The 20,140-nt window shown below is 33.4% G+C and overlaps 1 protein-coding gene across 1 annotated transcript; it reads left to right on the forward strand.

The window, feature by feature from the left end:
- Positions 1-556: 556 nt before the first annotated feature.
- LOC126883377 (uncharacterized) lies at positions 557-2,008 on the forward strand. Its single transcript, XM_050648864.1, has 2 exons — positions 557-1,210; positions 1,274-2,008. Exons 1-2 carry the CDS (start codon positions 1,208-1,210, stop codon positions 1,847-1,849), a joined length of 579 nt encoding a protein of 192 aa, XP_050504821.1. The 5' UTR covers positions 557-1,207; the 3' UTR covers positions 1,850-2,008.
- Positions 2,009-20,140: the final 18,132 nt, after the last annotated feature.

Genomic DNA, 20,140 nt, shown 5'->3' on the forward strand with positions numbered 1-20,140 from the left:
TTTTATAAATCTTCGTTTCATCTTCAGCAACAATAATCTGTAAGTTAAAAACTCATAGGATGTACAGGGCCGCTTCAGCTCTAAATGTTTATAACGAAATTTGCCCCCTTATTTTCAAACCCAAAAATTAGAGGTTTAAAAATGTTTTACGCATTTATTTACATCATAATATGAAAATATAACTCTTTAGAAGGAGATTAGATGTTTCACCAACTCTCTACGATTTCTTTTCAAAAAGTTATAGCCTTCGGCATTTGACCTCTTGGGATAAACAATTTATAATATCTAAGCAACAAATTCGTTAATCTAGCTTTACAATTTTTTTTTATGTTTGGAATTGAAAGATCTTCATTTTAAAGCTTTAAAAATAAAAAATATTTGTACAGTAAATAATGCAATTGTAAAAAACGGCCATTTTGGACCTTTCGCAGGCTGTTTTGCAATAACCAATTAACCAAATTAAACTTACCGTACCTCAAATTGTAGGTTTTTTAATTTACTACAACTTTCTATTAAAAAGTTTTTCTCTAAAATCAATATCTAAGCTGCAAAATTAAAAATCATTAAAAATTGCAAATTTAACAAATGAAAATCGCAATAAAAAAAGCGCACAATATTTTTGGTTACATTTTAGTAGAAGTTATTCCTGGCATCGTCCTTTACAACACCTGATAGGTTTCAAAAATTCCTGAATTATATCCTGAAATCGACCTATTTTTCACCCACAGCCTGGGGTACTACTCCGATATTTATTATATCGACGAATAATTTTAGGAGCCACTTGAGTATAGTGTTATTCCTCCATATTGTAGCAGTTCATTGTTTATCTTATCAGGACCAGGGGCCCGTTTCACAAAACTACAAGTGTTGTTAGTAACAATTGTTAATATTCAGCACTTGTAATCACAAGTTGTTAATAACTAGCGTTTCACAAAAAAAATATTTAACTTGTTCGTTACATGTGTAAATTTGTCAGCAACAAGTGTACTTCACGCATGTTAGAATGGTACTAAAATTATAATTTTAAAAGAGATTAGAGATAAGAAAGCAATTCTTTTCGGCAGGTTTTCCGACAAATTAACAAAAAAAGACAAAATAGAATGTTGGAAAACTGCACCAAAAATCCACCAGTTTAGGGCTTGTGCCTCCAAATAAGGATTGGACTTACAGCCGTGATGTATTTTGGCAAAATTTAAAGAAAACAACAATGGTAAGTGTTAGCGTTTAATTTGCCAAAGTGTAAGCGTATCTGACACTTTTTTTCGTATTGCAGAAGAAAGTTGATAACAGGAGGAAAACTGGTTCAGGTGGAGGCACAGATTCTAAATTTACAGAAATGGACAATGTAGTTCTCGACATTCTTGGGCCGGATAATCCAATTCTGTGTAGTCTCGGCATTTCCGAAACTTGGGAGCAAGATCCTGAGAAGGAGCAAGATCCTGAGAAGGAGCAAGATCCTGAGAACGTTGAACAAGAAATAGAAAATTCAAACCATTTGCAAGATCACGGTGCAACAAACAAAATTAAAAACACTAATGTGTTTATTTCTACTGGGAGCAGCAGTGCACCTACTGCATCTTGTGCAAAAAGGAAAAAGTCGAAAATATCTAATGAAAATGACCCAATTGACGAAGCACTAATCGATTTAAAGAAGAAAAAATTACAACACAAAATTGAAATCCTTGCAAAAGAAAGTTATCTAAAAACATTAGAGATTTTAAAACTAGAACAGGAACTACATGTGACCCCTTCAAAATTCACTGCATCGTTCGATTCTGCTGTAACCTACCTCATAAATGTAGAAGAGTCACCTACCAGTGAAAGCGTGGAATATTCGACCATTGTTTGAGAAGTTATGTTATTGTTATATTTGATTTTTTAATTAATTATAAGAAAAACGTTTTGTTTATAGGAATTACTTCTTTGATTTTTAATTCATTATTATGCTAAGTATTTGTTAAATGTTTTGGAAATTATTTTTTCGTTTAAATAAAAAGTAAATATTGTGTATTATTATATATTTATTTATTTTATATTCTTTATTGTTTTAAAGTTACACTGGAACTAGTTTCTATTTCTAAAATAATTTATCAACTCCTGTTGTCTTTGTCTTGCATTCAAAGGAGCTGGTTATTTCGTTATCGTCTTCCATTTCTTCATTATCCATTTGTCGGTTTATATTCATTCTCTCCCGAGTAATGTTATACAGCGCTGTGCATTTGAAAACATTGGCTGCATATACTGGACTCAAACGAAAGTAGTTAAGACAAGGAAATTTCTCCTTTAATACGCCTATAGCATTTTCGACTAAACGCCGTGTTTTCTTATGTGCTCTGTTGTAGGTAGCCACAGCGTCATCCACATTCACCTCAACTGGGGTCATAAGCCAATCTAATAGAGGGTATCCAGAGTCACCTAGAATTATTCTATTTGGAATTGGATGCTAACCAGCTTCCATTCTCTGAAAAAGGGTGCTATTTCTCAGTACTCTCGCGTCATGAACACTTCCCGGCCAATTTGCACTAACATAATAGATTTTCAAGTCTGGTCCACAAACAATCATACAATTAGTAGAGTGATTTCCATTACGATCAACAAAAGCAGGTTCGTTTTCAGTTGCATTTTTCAGCGTCCCATCAATACAACCTATAACTTGGGGAAATCCTGCTACTGCAAAGAATTCTGCAGTCGTATTTAAAATATTTGCCGGCCAAGCAACAACTTGACGAAATTTTATTTGGTTAATTGCGTGTACTACTTTTTTTACACATCTACTGACACTTGCTTTGCTGACCCCATGAGTATCTGCTATGACGTGATATTGTCCTCCACTGCCTAGCCAGTGTAATGCTACACACAATTGCATTTTTGTTGCCAGTGCATAAGAGCGATTCGTTGGATGCGCTAAGACAGGTGCAATGTCTATACGAAGTTGTTCCATTTGTATAGAAGTCATCCGAAAACGTTCATTAAACTAGTAAATTGATGGAAAATCACTATTAATTCTTGGTCTGAATATTCTCCTCCTTCTTCTTTGAACAAATACCTCATTTTCATTTTCTGACGAAGAGCTGCTACTAGACAACATTTTTCCTACACTTATTACACTTGTCAAACCAACTACCTACCTTCAAAGTTAGGTAGAAAATGTTTAGTTCACTACAACTGTCAACTACAAACTTGTAAATTATTCTTGTGTTGAACAAGTAAATTATTGATAGCTTACAAGTAATTTACTTGTAAAATTGTAAAATTCACTAGTGGTTACAAGTGAATACTTGTGCATTCGTGAAACACTAATAACGAGATATTTTGCCAAACTTGTAAGAATTTCATTGTAACTGACAAACGTGTAGTTTTGTGAAACGGGCCCCTGGTGCTTTTCTATGTTTTAATTTTTTCATTCGTTCGTGTAGCTCTTCTTCTGATATTAGTACTCTATTGTGAGTTTCGTTAATGTTTCTTTCTCTTCTTCTCCATATAATTTCGTGAAATGCTCAGTCCATTGTTCCTCCGTAATGTTATCTATGCGTACAAATTCATTCATTTCTGTTTTTTGTCTCCTTATTTATCATCTTCTCATCAGAATAATATTGGTATCAATAATTTTCAAACGAGGTATAAGGATCTGTTCATTTATAAGTCAGTGAGTGTTTTAATAATAATCGGCACCTCAACTCTACATCCTCCTAAGAACCATAACATTCCATTCACGAATTTTTCCAATGAACTTAATTTTGTCACTCACTGGAGTAGAAAATAGCTATTATCTACCTACTCCTTCATTCATGCTTCCCAGGTAAGTTGTGTGTTTATCAACAACAAACAAACCATTTCCGACCTCCAACAAAATTTAAAAATTCCATCTACCCACTACAGTTCCACCAATTAACACACACCTCCACAGCCTCCTGCTATCCTACGACCAGGGCCCTCTTAGTTATGAATTATGAGAAAATTTAATAATTCGGACGTCATAAAAATATGAATCGATGAGGAAATATCATAATTTTTGATTGATTGTCAGCTGTTATCTCCTCCATTGATTCTTTCCTTTCATTCTAGTATGTAGTAATGTTACACAACACAAACAAAAAGAAATCAACAAAAACTGCCAAACAACCAATGGAAGAAGAATGGAAAGAAAACATTGTTCTAAATACTACTGTATAACATAAATGAATAAAACTAATTAGTAATTAACTATTAACTGCAGTCCTAGCTGAAGATAAAGAAGAAAGTGCTAACCTATTTATTATCTTTTTACTACATTTACTCCCAAAACTATGACATCATTTATTTTAAACTAACTTACTTGCTAATCGGTGAAATCATCCAACAAAGCATTTTTTTATTTCTAATGATCCTAATCAATCAAAACAAATAAGTAAAGTCAGCAAAACTTAAACTAAGTTATCAAATGAGAGCTCCCGGTATTAGGACAACAGAACCAGCGCTGATCGGCGTAGTCAAAGTCCGCGAGAATTTCTATTACGAAGCGGTCGTGATATCTTGGTGGAATTATGCTATCCCGATAGAAAGACCGCCAATTTCGCGCCAGAATCTCGATGTGTGAGCGTCATGTGTTGTTGACAGCTGATGCTTGACGTTTAGGTGTTTTCAGTGGCGCCATCTAAGGGATAATAGCTCAATTTTTTGGTGTATAAGATGAATTCTGTAGCTAGGGGGTAGAATAGAAAATTATACAGATAAAAATATTTATTTTACATTATTATTTTGTGTTTCATCAATACAGTTTTATTTTGTATTTAAATATAAATAATATATGATTATTTGTGCAGATCATAGAGTTCTATTTAATGACTTAAAAGACGAACGCTATGAGCCTATTAAAATACAATTGAAATCGGCTAGATGGCGCTATATTTGGGCAGAAAAATAAGGTTTAAGAATTAAAATAACTGCATATGAAATTTTCTCGTTTATGTTAGCTTTTCTTATAATTGTATTAATATCAGTTATGTCGAATTTTATGTATTATGTTTCATTTTATGTGAATTAAATTTTTTATTGTTGACATTAAAATAAATATGGAATATTACTTTCTGCTGCCATCTGTACAGAATAGATACGTAATTTTATCGATTTCTGTCAAATTGATTTGTATAATTCAGCCGTATTGTACTGTGTAGCAGAAGTAGTACTGACTGCAAATTATTTAATTTCAAAAAACTCTTGAAATGGTTCTTTTCCAAAGAAAAGGGTTCAAAGTTGCGATTATTGGATAAATCTGAAATGTGAAAGCTCACAATAATATTCTGGGACAGAGCACTAGTTAGAATGAAGATAAATTCTGTGGCTTGATTCTAAAATAGTCTAGGCGCCAGAGGGGTCACCGTGTCATATTCAATTCTGATGGACAAACTCAACGGTTTCTTATGGTTTTTTGGCTGCTGATTACGAATTTCGAGGGGGGATTTCGATCCAAGTGGTCAAAAAATTGTTATAAACAATTTAATTGTTTATAAATTGTTTATAAGGCTCTGGCTCATAAACTAAAAGAGATAAAAAAAATGTTTGAAATAAAATTTGTTCCTTAATAAAAAGCGAAGAAAAAACCGTTTACTAAACTTAAATCTAACAATTAGAACTCAAGATATTGTAAAATTAGTGCACAATGCAAATTGCAAATTGCAAAATAAGTATTTTTCGAAGCTTTATCGATTGTAACTCGGCTTATACGCATGCAAATGTGCCTTAGAAGGTGTCGTTTTAAAGATTAATTAACAGGCTTCCAAACAAAGTTTGTTAAATTACTTGATCTTCATTTGTTTTAAAGTTATACCCGTTTGAAGTTACAATTTTCTTAAAAATATTGTACATTCATTTGTTTATAAGGGTTTCAAGCAAATTTGAGCTATAAACATTTATACTTTAATGAACAATAATGACAGAAAAACTCAAAAGGAACAATTTGAGGTTACGAAAATGTTCATAAGTTTATTTTTGGCCAAGATGTCGATATTTTAATGGCGCGCTATGAGGCGCAAGATCGGCTCACCGCGTAAAGGTTCACGCGCTAACTTCTTGATGCAAATTATAATTTCTATGTATACATACGTTATCTTCATTTTTCATTTTTGAAGATCCTAATAAAATTTTATCATATAATTCTTATAATTAAATCATCATACTGTACTTTGTATCACCTTTCATTCTATTTACTTTGTCTTCTATTTTTTGCACTAAATGAGAAAAAAAAAACATTAAAAACTAATATTTCAGAAGTATAACTAAAAAGTAAGTTGATATTATTTATTAATACTATTTTTACAAACATTTTTTTTCATGCATCTGCAAATCTGCATAGAGATATACAGGGAATATCAGCCTTTTTTACATCTGCATAAGTTCTTAGCGAAATTTTAACAGTTAAATGATGTTACAAGTCTGTTCTTGTAGGCAGTAAAACTAAAACTTTTTGAGGCTTCAGAGTCTAATTATCTATATGATATCCATATAAAGTGGATCTAGTTCTTTTGCAGCATCATCAAGGCCCGTCAATTGTGTGTATGCCGCCACATCATAAATGCTCGTTTTATATGCAATGATGATGCTGCAAAAGAACTAGATCCATTTTTATATGGATATCACATATATTGGCTTATTTGCATGCATCGAAGCCGAGTTACGATCGATAAAGCGTCGAAGAATACATACTTACTTGACTGTGAGCCAATCTTGCACCTCATAGCGCGCCATTAAAATATCGACATCTTAGCCAAAAATAAACTTACGAACATTTTCGTAAGCTCAAATTATTCCTTTTGAGTTGTTTTATCATTATTGTTAATTAAAGTATAAATGTTTATAGCTCAAGTTTGCTTGAAACCTTTATAAACAAATTAATGTACAATTTTTTTAAGAAAATTATAACTTCAAACGGGTATAACTTTAAACCAAATGAAGATTAAATAATTTAACAAACTTTGTCTGGAAGCCTCTTAATTATTCTTTAAAAGGACATCTTATAAGGCTCATTTGCATGCGTAGAATCCGAGTTACGATCGATAAAGCTTCGAAAAATACTTATTTTACAATTTGCAATTTACATTGTGCACTAATTTTACAATATCTTGAGTTCTAATTGTCGGATTTAAGTTTAGTAAACGGTTGTTTCTTCGTTTTTTTATTAAGGAACAAATTTTATTTGAAACATTTTTTTATCTCGTTTAGTTAATGAGGCAGAGCCTTATAAACAATTTATAAACAACTAAATTGTTTATAACAATTTTTTGACCACTCGGATCGAAATCCCCCCTCAAAATTCGTAATCAGCAGCCAAAAATCCATAAGAAACCGTTGAGTTTGTCCATCACAATTGAAAATGACACGGTGACCTCTATTTGGCGCCTAGACTAAAAGGGACAACGTCAATTTTTTGATTTTTTGCTTTTTTTTGAATTTAATATTGACAAAACCATGGACGTATAAATAAAGACTTTACCTATACGTCCATGGACCAAACAAAAATATTATTTTTTAATAATTTATTCTTTATTTGGAACTTTAAGAACTATTATTTTGTACCCTTCTTCTTCTTCTTCTTCTTCTTCTTCTTCTTCTTTTTCTTCTTCTTCTTCTTCTTCTTTTTCTTCTTTTTCTTCTTTTTCTTCTTCTTCTTCTTCTTCTTCTTCTTCTTCCTCTTTTTGTATAGACATGTCTGTCTGTTTTTACAATGTGCCTCTAGTAAGTTGTCGTTCCATCGTTTTCGTGGTCTTCCCACTGATTGCCTTCCTATTGGGGAACCGTCTCTCGCTATCCTTACTTCTCTATTTGTTGTCATTCGGCTGATGTGGTCAATCCATTCTATTCTTCTGTTTCTTACCCAGTTATTAATGTTATCCACCTTGCATCTCCGTCGTATATCTGTACTTCCAGCTCTGTCCCATAGAGTCTTACCATAGATTTTTCGAAGGGTTTTGATCTGCGCTGTTTCGAGCAATCTTTTTGTCCAATGTCGGGTCGTGTTTCTGCCGCGTATGTCATTATTGGTCGGATGACTGTTTTGTAAATTCTGCCTTTCATTTCTTTTCCGATATTTTTATTTCTCTATACTGTGTGATTCAGGCAACCTGCGGCTCTGTTTGCTCTATTCACTTGATCTTCCACTTCTGTTTCGAACCTTCCGTAGCTAGATAGTGTGATGCCTAGATATTTAAACTCCATCCGTTGTTCTATTATCTTCCGTTCCAGCTCCAATTTACATCTTATTGGATTTGCTATTATATTACAGATTATTTTAGATTGCTTTTCTCCCATTTGGTGTCCTTTTTCAGTTCTTATTTTTTTTATTATTTCGTCCATGATCAGGTTCAACAATAAAGGACTCATGGGAATCCCCCTGTCTTATTCCATTGCCGGCTTCAATTGGATCAGTTAGTTCATCTTCCACTTTTACTTTTATTGTGTTGTTCTGGTAGATGCTTTCGATCGTTTTAATTATTCCTAGAGGTACCTCTCTTCAGTATAAAAAATGGACGTCCTTTAATTTGACCCTGTCAAATGCTTTCTTAAGGTCCACGAAACATAAATATATACAAACATAAATATTTGTACCCGGTACTTTAAAATGACTTAACATTATTATCCTTATCATACCTGGCAGAAAGTGTACTTTAGCTACTGCACTGCACACCCTACTAAATTTCTAAATTATGTACACCCTACTAAATGTGATCATCAAAAGTTGACCCTTCCCAAATCCACGCCACTGACGGAACTGCTATTTTAGCATATTGTTAGAGTCGCCAATAGTTTGTATGTAAATAATGTACTCTTCATTCATAACGATATAGTCATTAGTTTTCGAGATATTTGAAGTTAAAAATGAAACGGCACAGTTATTTTGATTAATGTATTATGCCAATTCGTTTTTAATTTCAAATATCTCGAAAACTAATGACTTTATCGTTACGAATGAAGAGTATATTATGTACAAAGAAAGTATTGGATAATCCAAAAATTGCACTAAAATAGCAATTCCGCCAGTGGCGTAGAATTTGGGAAAGGTCAGCCATTCACTTTTCTTCGTCGTACGCAACTGGTAATAGCCAGAAACGTTTATTTAACGTAATTTAGTAGGATATACAGTAAATACACTTGCTGCCAAGTATGACAAGTATATGACAAAAAGGTTTTTAATAGTAACTGACTGTACAATGAAATGCAAAAAATTGAATCTTCCATCGTAGATTTAAAATGCGTTTATCTCGAAAACGGTTGAGTTTGATGAGATGAATGTAGTATGTATACCTTTTTTAAGTAAAAATAATAGGGAAATAAAAGTTTTGATTTCAAAATTATGTAGAATGGGGGATAAATAAAATTGAACGTATTAAATGAGCGCTGAAAGACGTATGTGGCGCCCTCTAGATAATATATAATTTTTGGTGGGGAATATAGGTTTCTATCCCAAAAAACCTCACTTACCCAATTTCGTGTGGTTATCCCATACCTGTCAGGAATATTTAAGAATAAATAAAATAAAAGATTAACTTTGACAACCGCTTTGACTTTTCGCTTATTATCAACTTTCGTAGTAAGGTAAATTACCTTAAATTCACCTATTTTAAGCTCAAAAATCTAAGGTTAAGCTATGGCCCATTCATTACCAAACACCCTGTATAAAGAACTATACAACAGCCAACAAAACCATGATGAGTAACGAACAGAAAATTTAGAACATTCAGGAAAAATATTAATCAACCAAGATAGTTCAGAGAAATAAGGAAAAACAATATCCTGTTGGTGACACAACCCTCTCCAGGCCGAAACCAAATTTTTTGAGTACTATGGACATCTATAATAATAACCTATAATATGTTTCCTGCAGCCGATTTTGATGATATACATAATTATAAACAAATGAAGATAAAAAAACGGTAAATTTGAGCTTTTTTCGTCTATTACCAAAAAGTTAAGCATTTTAAACAAAGAGAGTAAGAAACTCATAAATCGTATGAAAAACTTCAATATGGCGTCCACTGAATAGATCTATCCTTATTGGTTGCTTAATAAATTGCAAAATAAATCATACGTTTTGAGTTTTTATAAATATCCATAACTTATGTAAAAATTAACTTAGAACCTTCTTATTACACGAAATGCTGAGACTTCTGGTACTTAAATCATACCCTAAATTTCAAAGCAATTGGTCAAATAGTATAAAAGTTATTTAATTTGTTTATCCCAAATTAATTTTTTTTGCAACACTATAAGTCCGAAAATGATGAAGTTACAGTAATAATTTGGATAGTTTATGAAAGAAGAAGATTTACACTATTAATTTATTAAAAAAAAAATGACAAAACATAATTCTAAATACTGCAAAATTATTTTGCAAAAACATGTGAATTAAAAAAAGGGGGGGGGCGAACTTCGTCCCTAATTGTCCTAGGACAATTGTTTTTCTTTCTAAATGTGTATAAAAATTCAGTCTTTCTAAATATGAACCAATAATTTTCTACGGGTAACGGTTAAAAACTTATTCTAATTGTTTATAAGTAAGCAAAAAATCGATATGTTCTTGCAAAATAATTTTACACTGTTTAAAATTACTTTTTGTCATTTTTTTTTAATTAAGTTAATAGTATAAACGTTCTTCTTTCATAAACTGTCCGAAGTGTAAATTGTTCAAATTTTGACCAATTGCTTTGAAATTTAAAATATAATTTAAGCACAAGAAGTTTCAGCATTCCGTGTATTAACTTAATTTTTTTACATAAGTTATTAACATTTATAAAATCTCAAAATTTATGACTTATTTTGCAATTTTCTAAGCAGCAAATAACGATATACATATATTCAACGAACGCCATATTGAAGTTTTTTTTATATGACTTATGACTTATTCTCAAATTTGTTTAGAATATTTTAATTAATTTTCAAATATTAACGAAATCTCGCTTCACTTTTTGATAATAGACGAAAAAAGCGAAAATTTACCGTTTTTTGATCTTTATTTGTTTATAACTATGTATATCATGAACATCGGCTGCAGGAAACATATAGGTTATTATTATAGATGTCCATACTACATACTCAAAAAATTTGGTTTCGGCCTGGAGGGGGATGTATCACGAGAAAAATCTTATTTCTCTAGACTAAGAATCGGAATTGATGCCTGAATAGGTATAGTTTGAAAGATGCCACAACGAAATAGCCAAGATATTTCCTTGTGGCATCTTATGCAATGTACTATTTTATTTGGAAATAAACGACAATTTAAGTTTGAAATTAAATTTATTTGACGTTTCGACTTCCACTTCGGAAATCGATCAAAAACGATCCCAGGTTCCAAGTTTACGTAGACACACTGTATAATAATTAACAGAACTGTGTTTACGTATGTTAAGATACTAATAAATGAATTGATATAACGTAAATTATCGATTAAAATTCCTTCGAAGGATGCATCTTAGCGATCATAACAATTTCTTATATGAAAGTACCGAGAGGAGTATGATAAAAGCACGTAGGTATTCTAAGAGGCCTAGGATTATAGGTTGCACAGCATACAACCATGGTGGCAGATCGAATGACGTCCTTGATAGACCTTGAGGCGCGCTGAACTTGAACCACCCGCAGGAGAACCTGCACAATATTCCGCACGGTCTTTCTTCTCTTAGATTTTTACAACTCGCGGTGAATGGCCTAATGATATCTCGGCTTTTTGGTGAAGCATAATAAAGAGGATGGTATTAATAGAAAGTTCGAACTGTATATGCAATTGATGAATTAAAAAATTCATAAGGAAAAATTTCCTGTGGCTGGCTGTATACAATTAATTACAAAAATTGAAGAAAAAAATCTTCTGTGTAAAAGGTATATTTATTTTATTTAAAGAGTTTACAGTTTATATAGTTGATCTTACTCTAGTGTGGTCACAAATCTCCTTTTTTTTACTTTTAAGCTGAAAAGTGTTCTTTAAGTTGACTGGAACATTTGCTGGAGTTTTCACTTTACAAAATTTAGGAAAAACATTGCTGTTTATGCATTGGGAGATGAACCATACATCCAATTTAAGAGTGCATCTTTTAGTGGCTAAGCGCATGTACTGAGGAGCCAAGTTGACCATACCGTCAATATTAAAATCTATAAGGAAAAATTTCCTGTGACTGGCTGTATACCATTAATTACAAAAATTGAAGAAAAAAATCTTCTGTGTAAAAGGTATATTTATTTTTTATTTATTTATACTATCTACTATATATACTTATATAACTAGACTACAAAAATTGAAGAAAAAAATCTTCTGTGTAAAAGGTATATTTATTTTTTATTTATTTATAAATAAATATACCTTTTACACAGAAGATTTTTTTCTTCAATTTTTGGAATTAAAAAGCTTTAGAGAGTGTCTAAAGGTCTTAGTACGAACATTATGTAAAATTTAGCCAACATAGGAGGTAAAACCTACAAAACTACTGTAGGTTGACCTACAAAATGGACAGTTACCAACCAGTGGAACAGGCTGGCTTCCGCAAAGTATATAGTAGGTACATCAGACCATCTCCTGACAATGAGCAAATGATAGAGAAGACAAATGAATACCAACTACCCGTATTTCTTGCCTTCGTAGACTATGAAAAGGCGTTTGGTAGTATCGAGATGTGGGCCATAGAACAAGCTATTAATAATTGTAGAATAGATTCGAGATATAGACAGCTAATACATAATATATATGAAAATGCAACTATGATAGTATAACTAGACGAAAATACAAATCCCATCCCCATTAAGAGAGGCGTGAGACAAGGAGACGTAATATCGCCAAAGCTTTTCAACCTAGCCCTAGAAGACGTCTTCAAAACGACAAATTGGTCAACCTATGGCATTAACGTTAATGGCAAGAAGCTAAACCACATCACATTCGCTGACGATATTGTGATTATAGCGAGCTCATTCGAGGAACTGCAAATTATGATGGAGGAACTCGCAGGCAGTTCCCAATACGTCGCGTCGCGTCGGCCTGAAAATGAACATAAGAAAAACAAAAATAATTACAAGCACAGATGAACCCAGACGTATAATTATAAATGACAGTGAGATAGAAAAAGTCCAGGAATATATCTACCTAGGCCAAATCCTGAAACTTGACAAAGAGAACCAAAGTGCGGAAATTACTAGGAGAGCAAGACTAGCATGGGCAGGATTTGGAAAACTTAGTTGGATACTTAAAAACCGCAAAATACCCCAATACTTGAGGAGCAAAGTGTTCAACCAGTGCATCCTTCCTATCATGACATATGGATGTCAAACCTGGACCCTAACCAAGGCAAATATGAATAAACTAGCCACAACAGAAAGAGCAATGTTGGGTATACAACAGTCAGATAAAAAGAGGAACGACTGGGTAAGATCAAAAACAATAGTCGAGGACATAACAACAAAAGTTGCCAAACTTAAATGGAGCTTCGCAGGCCACACTTCTAGACAAAAAGACCAACGTTGGAATATAACAATACAACACTGGAGACCTTATGAAAGTAAACGACCGAGAGGAAGACCACAGATGAGGTGGGTTGATGATATTAAAAGAGTAGTCGAAACAAATTGTAAATATGTTGCTCAGGATAGAGACCGATGGAAGGAGTTGAGAGAGGCCTATGTCCAAACGTGGACGATAGAAGGCTAAGAAGAAGAAGAAGAAGGAGGTAAAACTACACTTACAGTTTGCTTAAAAGTACAGTTTTGTGTGCACTAGAAGATAGAACTAGGTACATATAGAAAAATCAACATAAATCATGGATGACTCAAGAAATATTAGACTTAAAGGAAAAACGGTTAAATTTTAAAAATATGCAAATACAAAAGTATCAAAAAACTTGGGCAGACCATGAGAAAAAAATTTGAAATGCCAAAGAAGCATGGATGATGGAGAGGGGAAAGGAAATGGAGGAAATGTAAAGAAAACACGTAAAGAAAGCATATACAGTGCGGTGGAATAAGTGTTGCCCCCCCCCTGTTAACTTGTTTATTTTAAGAATATAAGCAAAACGCTCGGACAGGTCGATTTTTAAACTAACCATAGTATATTATAGCATCAACGTTTCGAACTTTACGGGATACCTCTTCAGGTGACAGCCATACCTTTGATTTTTTTAAATGGGAAAGTACATCATGTTACACCTCATTTAAAAGCTCTTAAAATACTGAGTTCAAAAATGTATAATACTTTAATCCTGTTTGAGAGCGTAAGCGAAAAATTTCGGTCGTATTCTTTCTAAATGCAATAATTTTTTTCGAATCCTGAAAAAACCAATAAATATTTTTGAAAAATTTAAACGCAGAATGAAATATTACAGTATTCTCGATGGTCCAAAGTCCCTGAGAACTCCTATAATGTTTATTTTAATAAGTCACAGTGGTGGAAAAAAGAGAAAATTTAGTGTGATTTTTAATTTCAAATATATCATTCAAAAGAAACTTTTTGTTTACTCTAAGGGACAGTCAGCCCTCGGTAATAATCTAATCTTTCATTCTGCGTTTAAATTTTTCAAAAATACTTATTAGTTTCCTCAGAATTCGAAAAAAATAAATGCGTTTAAAAAGAGTTCGACCGAAATTTTGGGCCTGCGATCTCAAAAAGGATTAAAGTACTATACATTTTTGAAATCAGTATTTTAAAAGCTGTTAAATGAGGTGTCACATGATGTACTTTACCATTTAAAAAAATCAAAGTTATGCCTGTCACCTTACTGGGTTACTATGGTTAGTTTAAAAATCGACCTGTCCGAGCGTTTTGCTTATATTCTTAAAATAAACAAGTTAACAGGGGGGGCAACACTTATTCCACCGCACTGTATTTAATATTCACAAAAAAAGGTTAAGGAAATCAGAGGAAACCGTAAATTCCCAACATTTTTTAACGACAAGAACAGTCCTTTCCGTATTTGAAATTAGAGAGACAGAGGCGCAAGTATGATTATATCAAAACCCAAAAAGAAAAAAAGACTCTGAAGGGATTCAAAAACAGCAAAGGAGCTAGACCAGAAAACATTTCTTAAGATTTTCTGAAACTTATAAACGATGAAAACTTAAAATAGTATAAACTTGGTCTATCTATATGATTGACCAAGAATCTTGCAACAGGAAGTTTATTCTGCGATAACCCAGCTAAAGGATGGTAATGCAGTAGGCCTCTAAAATATACAAGCAGAATTACTCAAACTAATGCACAGCGAATCAATCACAAATATACTAAATAACACATACGACTTTGGAGAAATACCAACAAAATTGATGAAGTCAAAGTTTATGGGACTTCCAAAAAACCAGGAGCCAAGATTTGAGAAGAATACCGGACAATAAGCCCCATGAGACAGCTTCTAAAACTGTTCTTAAAGATAATCCATACGAGAATTAACAAGCTATGTGAAAGTCAAATTTCCCCCAACCAATTCGGGTTCATAAATGCTGTTGGTACGAGAGAGGCTGTGTTTTCAGTATAATAAGTCTTATTCCAGAGATACAGAGAAGTCAATTTCGATGTATACGCATGTCTGGTTGATAATGAAAAAGCGTTTGATGGAGTACAACACACCAAAGTGATGCAAACAATAAAAGAAGCTGGAATTAACAACCAAGATCTGAAAATAACCTTTACAGGAATCAATCCTCAAATCAAAGAGTTGAAGTCATAAGCGTAACCAGGATGATCCTAAGGGGGGGGTTACAAATACTGGAAGGTCTCTGAGGGCTATGGTGTTAAGCGTATAGAGCGCAAAGTACATCCCAATGGGGGGGTTACAACCCCCAAAACCCCCCCCTGGTTACGCCTATGGTTGAAGTGAAGGTGGATACACCAAACTGGTGAAAATCATGCGCGAAGTGAGGCAAGACACTATTTTGTCTCCTCTAATCTTCAATATCTATTCTGAAAGAATATTTAGCAAAGCTTTGCACGAAATTGAAAAAGGCTAATAATGAAAAAATTGGAGACCTTTGAGACATGCATCTCCTAACGAATATTACAGATGGGTTGATCGAATAGTTTTAATCGAATAAATGAGAGCACAGAAATAACGAACAGAATAAACATTCGAAAGTTATAATATTTCGGCCATTTAATGAGACATACAGAGAGGTATAACCTACTACACCTGATATTACAGGACAATCGCCGGAAAAAGAGGTCCAAGCCGAAGAAGAGCTTGGACCTGCTGCTCCAAAATCTCTGAGGGTGGTACCAAGAGACATCCGTTAATCTGTTCCGAGCTGCTGTAAGCAAAGTTTTGATTGCGAATATGATCGCTAACGTTAGATAATCAGACGTTACTGAAAGAAGCAGAAGGCACTGGCGAAGCGTCCATGTAACCACTGTTACCATTGGTAACAGTTAAAAATCTTGCAAATAAATATTTTATGACTTCTATTTCTTAAAGTTCCCTCTCCTATCGGAGGTTGGATATCATAATGGCTATGGTCACTTTGTTGGCTGCTGCTCTAAATAGTTGTAATGAACTACAGTTAAACCATTCTCTAAGGTTCCTCAGCCAGGATATGCGTCTTCTTCTTATGCTTCTTCTTCCTTGGATCCTTCCTTGCATAACAATTCTCAGCAATTCATATTTTTCTCCTCTGGTAATGTGACAAACATGTCACATGTGAAAGCATTTGATACTATCAAACATGACAAACTCATAGAACTATTACATCTTTCAGGCCTTGACACTAAGGACATCCAGATTATAAAAAATCTATATTGGAATCAAACAGCCCACATAAAGAATGGACATATGGTGAGTGAAAACATAACCATTTCTAGAGGGGTTAGACAGGGCTGTATTCTTTCACCACTGCTTTTCAACCTGTACACGGAACAAATATTTCTAGAGGCACTGGAAGAGTACAATGAGGGCATCAATATTAATGGCGTACCAATAAGTAATTTTCGATATGCAGATGATACTGTTATACTAGCCGATAACATCGAAGATTTACAGATGATGCTTAATAGAGTAAATACAACTGGCAACCAATTTGGACTGAAGATCAATAGAAAGAAAACTAAATTTATGGTGATCAGTAAAAAGAACATTCAACATATCGACCTGAATATTGAAGCCGAACGTATTGAAAAAGTACACCGATTTAAATATCTGGGATATACAGTAAATGATAAGTGGGACCCAGATGTAGAGATTAGGATCCGAGTTGAAATAGCAAGATCCAAATTCATAAAAATGAGAAAGCTCTTAAGCAACCGCAACCTAAGCGTTAACCTCCGATGGCGCGCCACAAAATGCTATGTACTCTCTACGCTACTTTACAGAATAGAAGGGTGGAAGTTAACAGCAGCAACTATAAAGAAGTTAGCGGCTCTAGAAATGTGGCTGTATCGACGCATACTGAGAATTCCTTGGACAGACAGAGTGACCAACACAGAGGTATTGAGATGAATGGGTAAAGAGTTGGAATTGTTAACAACTGTTAAAAGGAGGAAAGCGTCATACCTGGGCCATGTGTTCCGTAATGATAAGTACAGTCTGCTACAGCTTATCGTCGAAGGCAAGATTGAAGGTAGAAGAGGTTTGGGCAGAAAGAAGAAATCCTGGCTGAGAAACTTGAGAGAATGGTTTCAAATACCAGAAGCTGCGAACATAATACATGCGGCACAAAACAGAGAAACCTATCGTTTGATGGTCGCCAACCTTCGGTAGAAGACGGCACATAAAGAAGAAGGTAATGTGACCCAAATATTCCAGTTTTCTAGTTTTTATACTTTTCAATAATTTCTAACTTCTTATTTAAACGTCGTAGCACTTCAACATTGGTAATCCTTTGAACCCACTGAATTTTCAATATTCTTCTGTAACACCACATTTCGAACGCCTCTATTCTTCTTATGTGTTGTCTCTTCAATGTCCAAGCTTCCATTCCGTATAGCAATATAGAAAATATGAAGCATCTTAGAGCCCTCAATCTGAGAGGCAACTGAAGGTCTTTGTTTGTAAAAAGTGTCTTGATTTTTATAAATGCTTGCCTTGCAGTTTCAATTCGGACTTTAATTTCTTTGCTTTGGTCGTTTTTGTCATCAACCCAGGTTCCCAGATATTTGTATATCTTAACTTTTTCTATTTGGGTTTGCTCTATCATTAACCTTTAATTTCCATGTTCTGTTTTTGAGACAATCATAAATTTAGTTTTTTTCTTGTTTATTTTTACTCTAGTTTATTTTATGACTACTATGAAATAATTCCATTTATATTTTTTACCAACAGAAATATTTGTTAATAGTACCTAATTCAGTAAATAGCAAATTATACGCACGAAAATATTGGTGAGATTATGTGAATCCGTTGCACGTTATTATACGTTGTTACCACTTTTGGTTGTGGTAACGCAGGAAGATCCTCGCTATCGCTAGGGACTGGCTCGTTTCGGAAAATTTTGAAGGAGCAACGGCGTGGTCACGCTGTGTATATCAGTATTGTTACCACTTTCTGTTTTGGTAACGTTAGTTTAGTACCTATTACAGATTACAATGTGCGTGCATTTAAACATGGAAGAGTGTTGCTGCGTAATCGATCAACTACTTGAAAAGTCATTCTCGTTGTATATTTTTTTATATGTAATTTTGAAGAAAAAGATGAGATTATTGAAAATGGAAGACTTAAAATATAAACAATACTTTTCAAAATATGTTCTTTTTCCCACTTGTTCATTTTTTATGTTAATTTTATGGTAGAATAATCTCTTTAGTTTGTGTATTATTTATTGTTATACCTATTACATATATCTACATAATTACATACATATAATTTGGGAATAGTGATTTGTTTAATTTTATCCCACAGGATTTAAAACAAAAACTTATGTTTGGGAGGTTCAAAATATTTTTTTAAATAAGATTTTTTTACATCTGGTTTTGGTAACACTTTAGAAAAAGTCACGCGTCGCCATTGGAAGAAGGACGACTACTAAATCTCGATGACAACGACTAATTGCATTAGGGCTACTTTTAATCTGTCAAGCTATATTTTTGCGATGAATATGCCGTTATCTCCTTCTTTTAACGTCCAACACTTTTATTCTTATTGTTTCTTTGGTAGTGACTGCTGTTTCTCTAATTAATTTTCTTACTGAATTTTCTCCAACATTCAATATGAAAGAATACGAATATAACTGTGATAGGATTATAAATTATAACTTAAATAATTTTAAATAATTTTTAAATGAAACTTCCTTATACCCAAATAACTGAAACCGAGCTGAAGATAGTTTTTTATTACCTATAAAAATTGCCATCAGGTTACTTTCAATAAATCTAACCATATTAGGCCTGGATCCCTCGTACCAAAAAAAAGTTGATGAATAACAAGCTGAAAATTTGTTAATAGCTTAACGGTGTCTAGTCGGGCAAATTTTTGATGTACGGGAACACTGGAACAGGGGAGGTTTTAATTGTGGAAGAGTTTAAAAATTTTTAACGTCAGATTACGAAAACTTAAAACGTCCCATGTATTTTGTCGAACAGATCATCCAATTGATTTGTTAAACTCTTTTCATTAAACTGTCATGCAAAAATCAGACTGCTATTACTAACCAACATGATTCCTGTCATTTGACATGTTCTTCGTGTTCCACTCATTAAAATGCCCAGTTGGCAATAAACACCAGTCTGACTTTTCCATGAGAGTTTATGAAATGGTAACAAATCAATTGGAAGTTCCGTCCGACAAAATACATGGAACGTTTTCGTAGTCTGACGTTCCAAATTTTTCACCTGTTCCCCAATGAAATCTTCCCCTGTTCCAGTGTTCCCATATATCAAAGTTTGTCCGACTAGACACCGTTAAGCTATTAACAAATTTTCAGCTTGCTATTAATCAACTTTTTTTTGCTACGCGGGATCCAGGTCTATATAGCCGATAATTAATAAAAGGCCACGAATAAACAAAGCTTTTTCACTTAAAAGTGTTTTTCTATTATTTTAGGTAGTTAAACTTTATAACGACCCAAGTCCATTCACCTCGAACTCGACTGTATAAACTCCTTTTTGATCAGTTTCGCTAAACTCGAAATGTCCATGTTCTTCCTTAATGTCTTTAACCGCATAAATCCAAGTCCCACATACAAATGATGAAAATCCCTAACTAGAAATCGCTATAAA

The sequence above is a fragment of the Diabrotica virgifera genome, chromosome 4 (genome assembly GCF_917563875.1).
Source record: "Diabrotica virgifera virgifera chromosome 4, PGI_DIABVI_V3a".
Classification (NCBI taxonomy): domain Eukaryota; kingdom Metazoa; phylum Arthropoda; class Insecta; order Coleoptera; family Chrysomelidae; genus Diabrotica; species Diabrotica virgifera.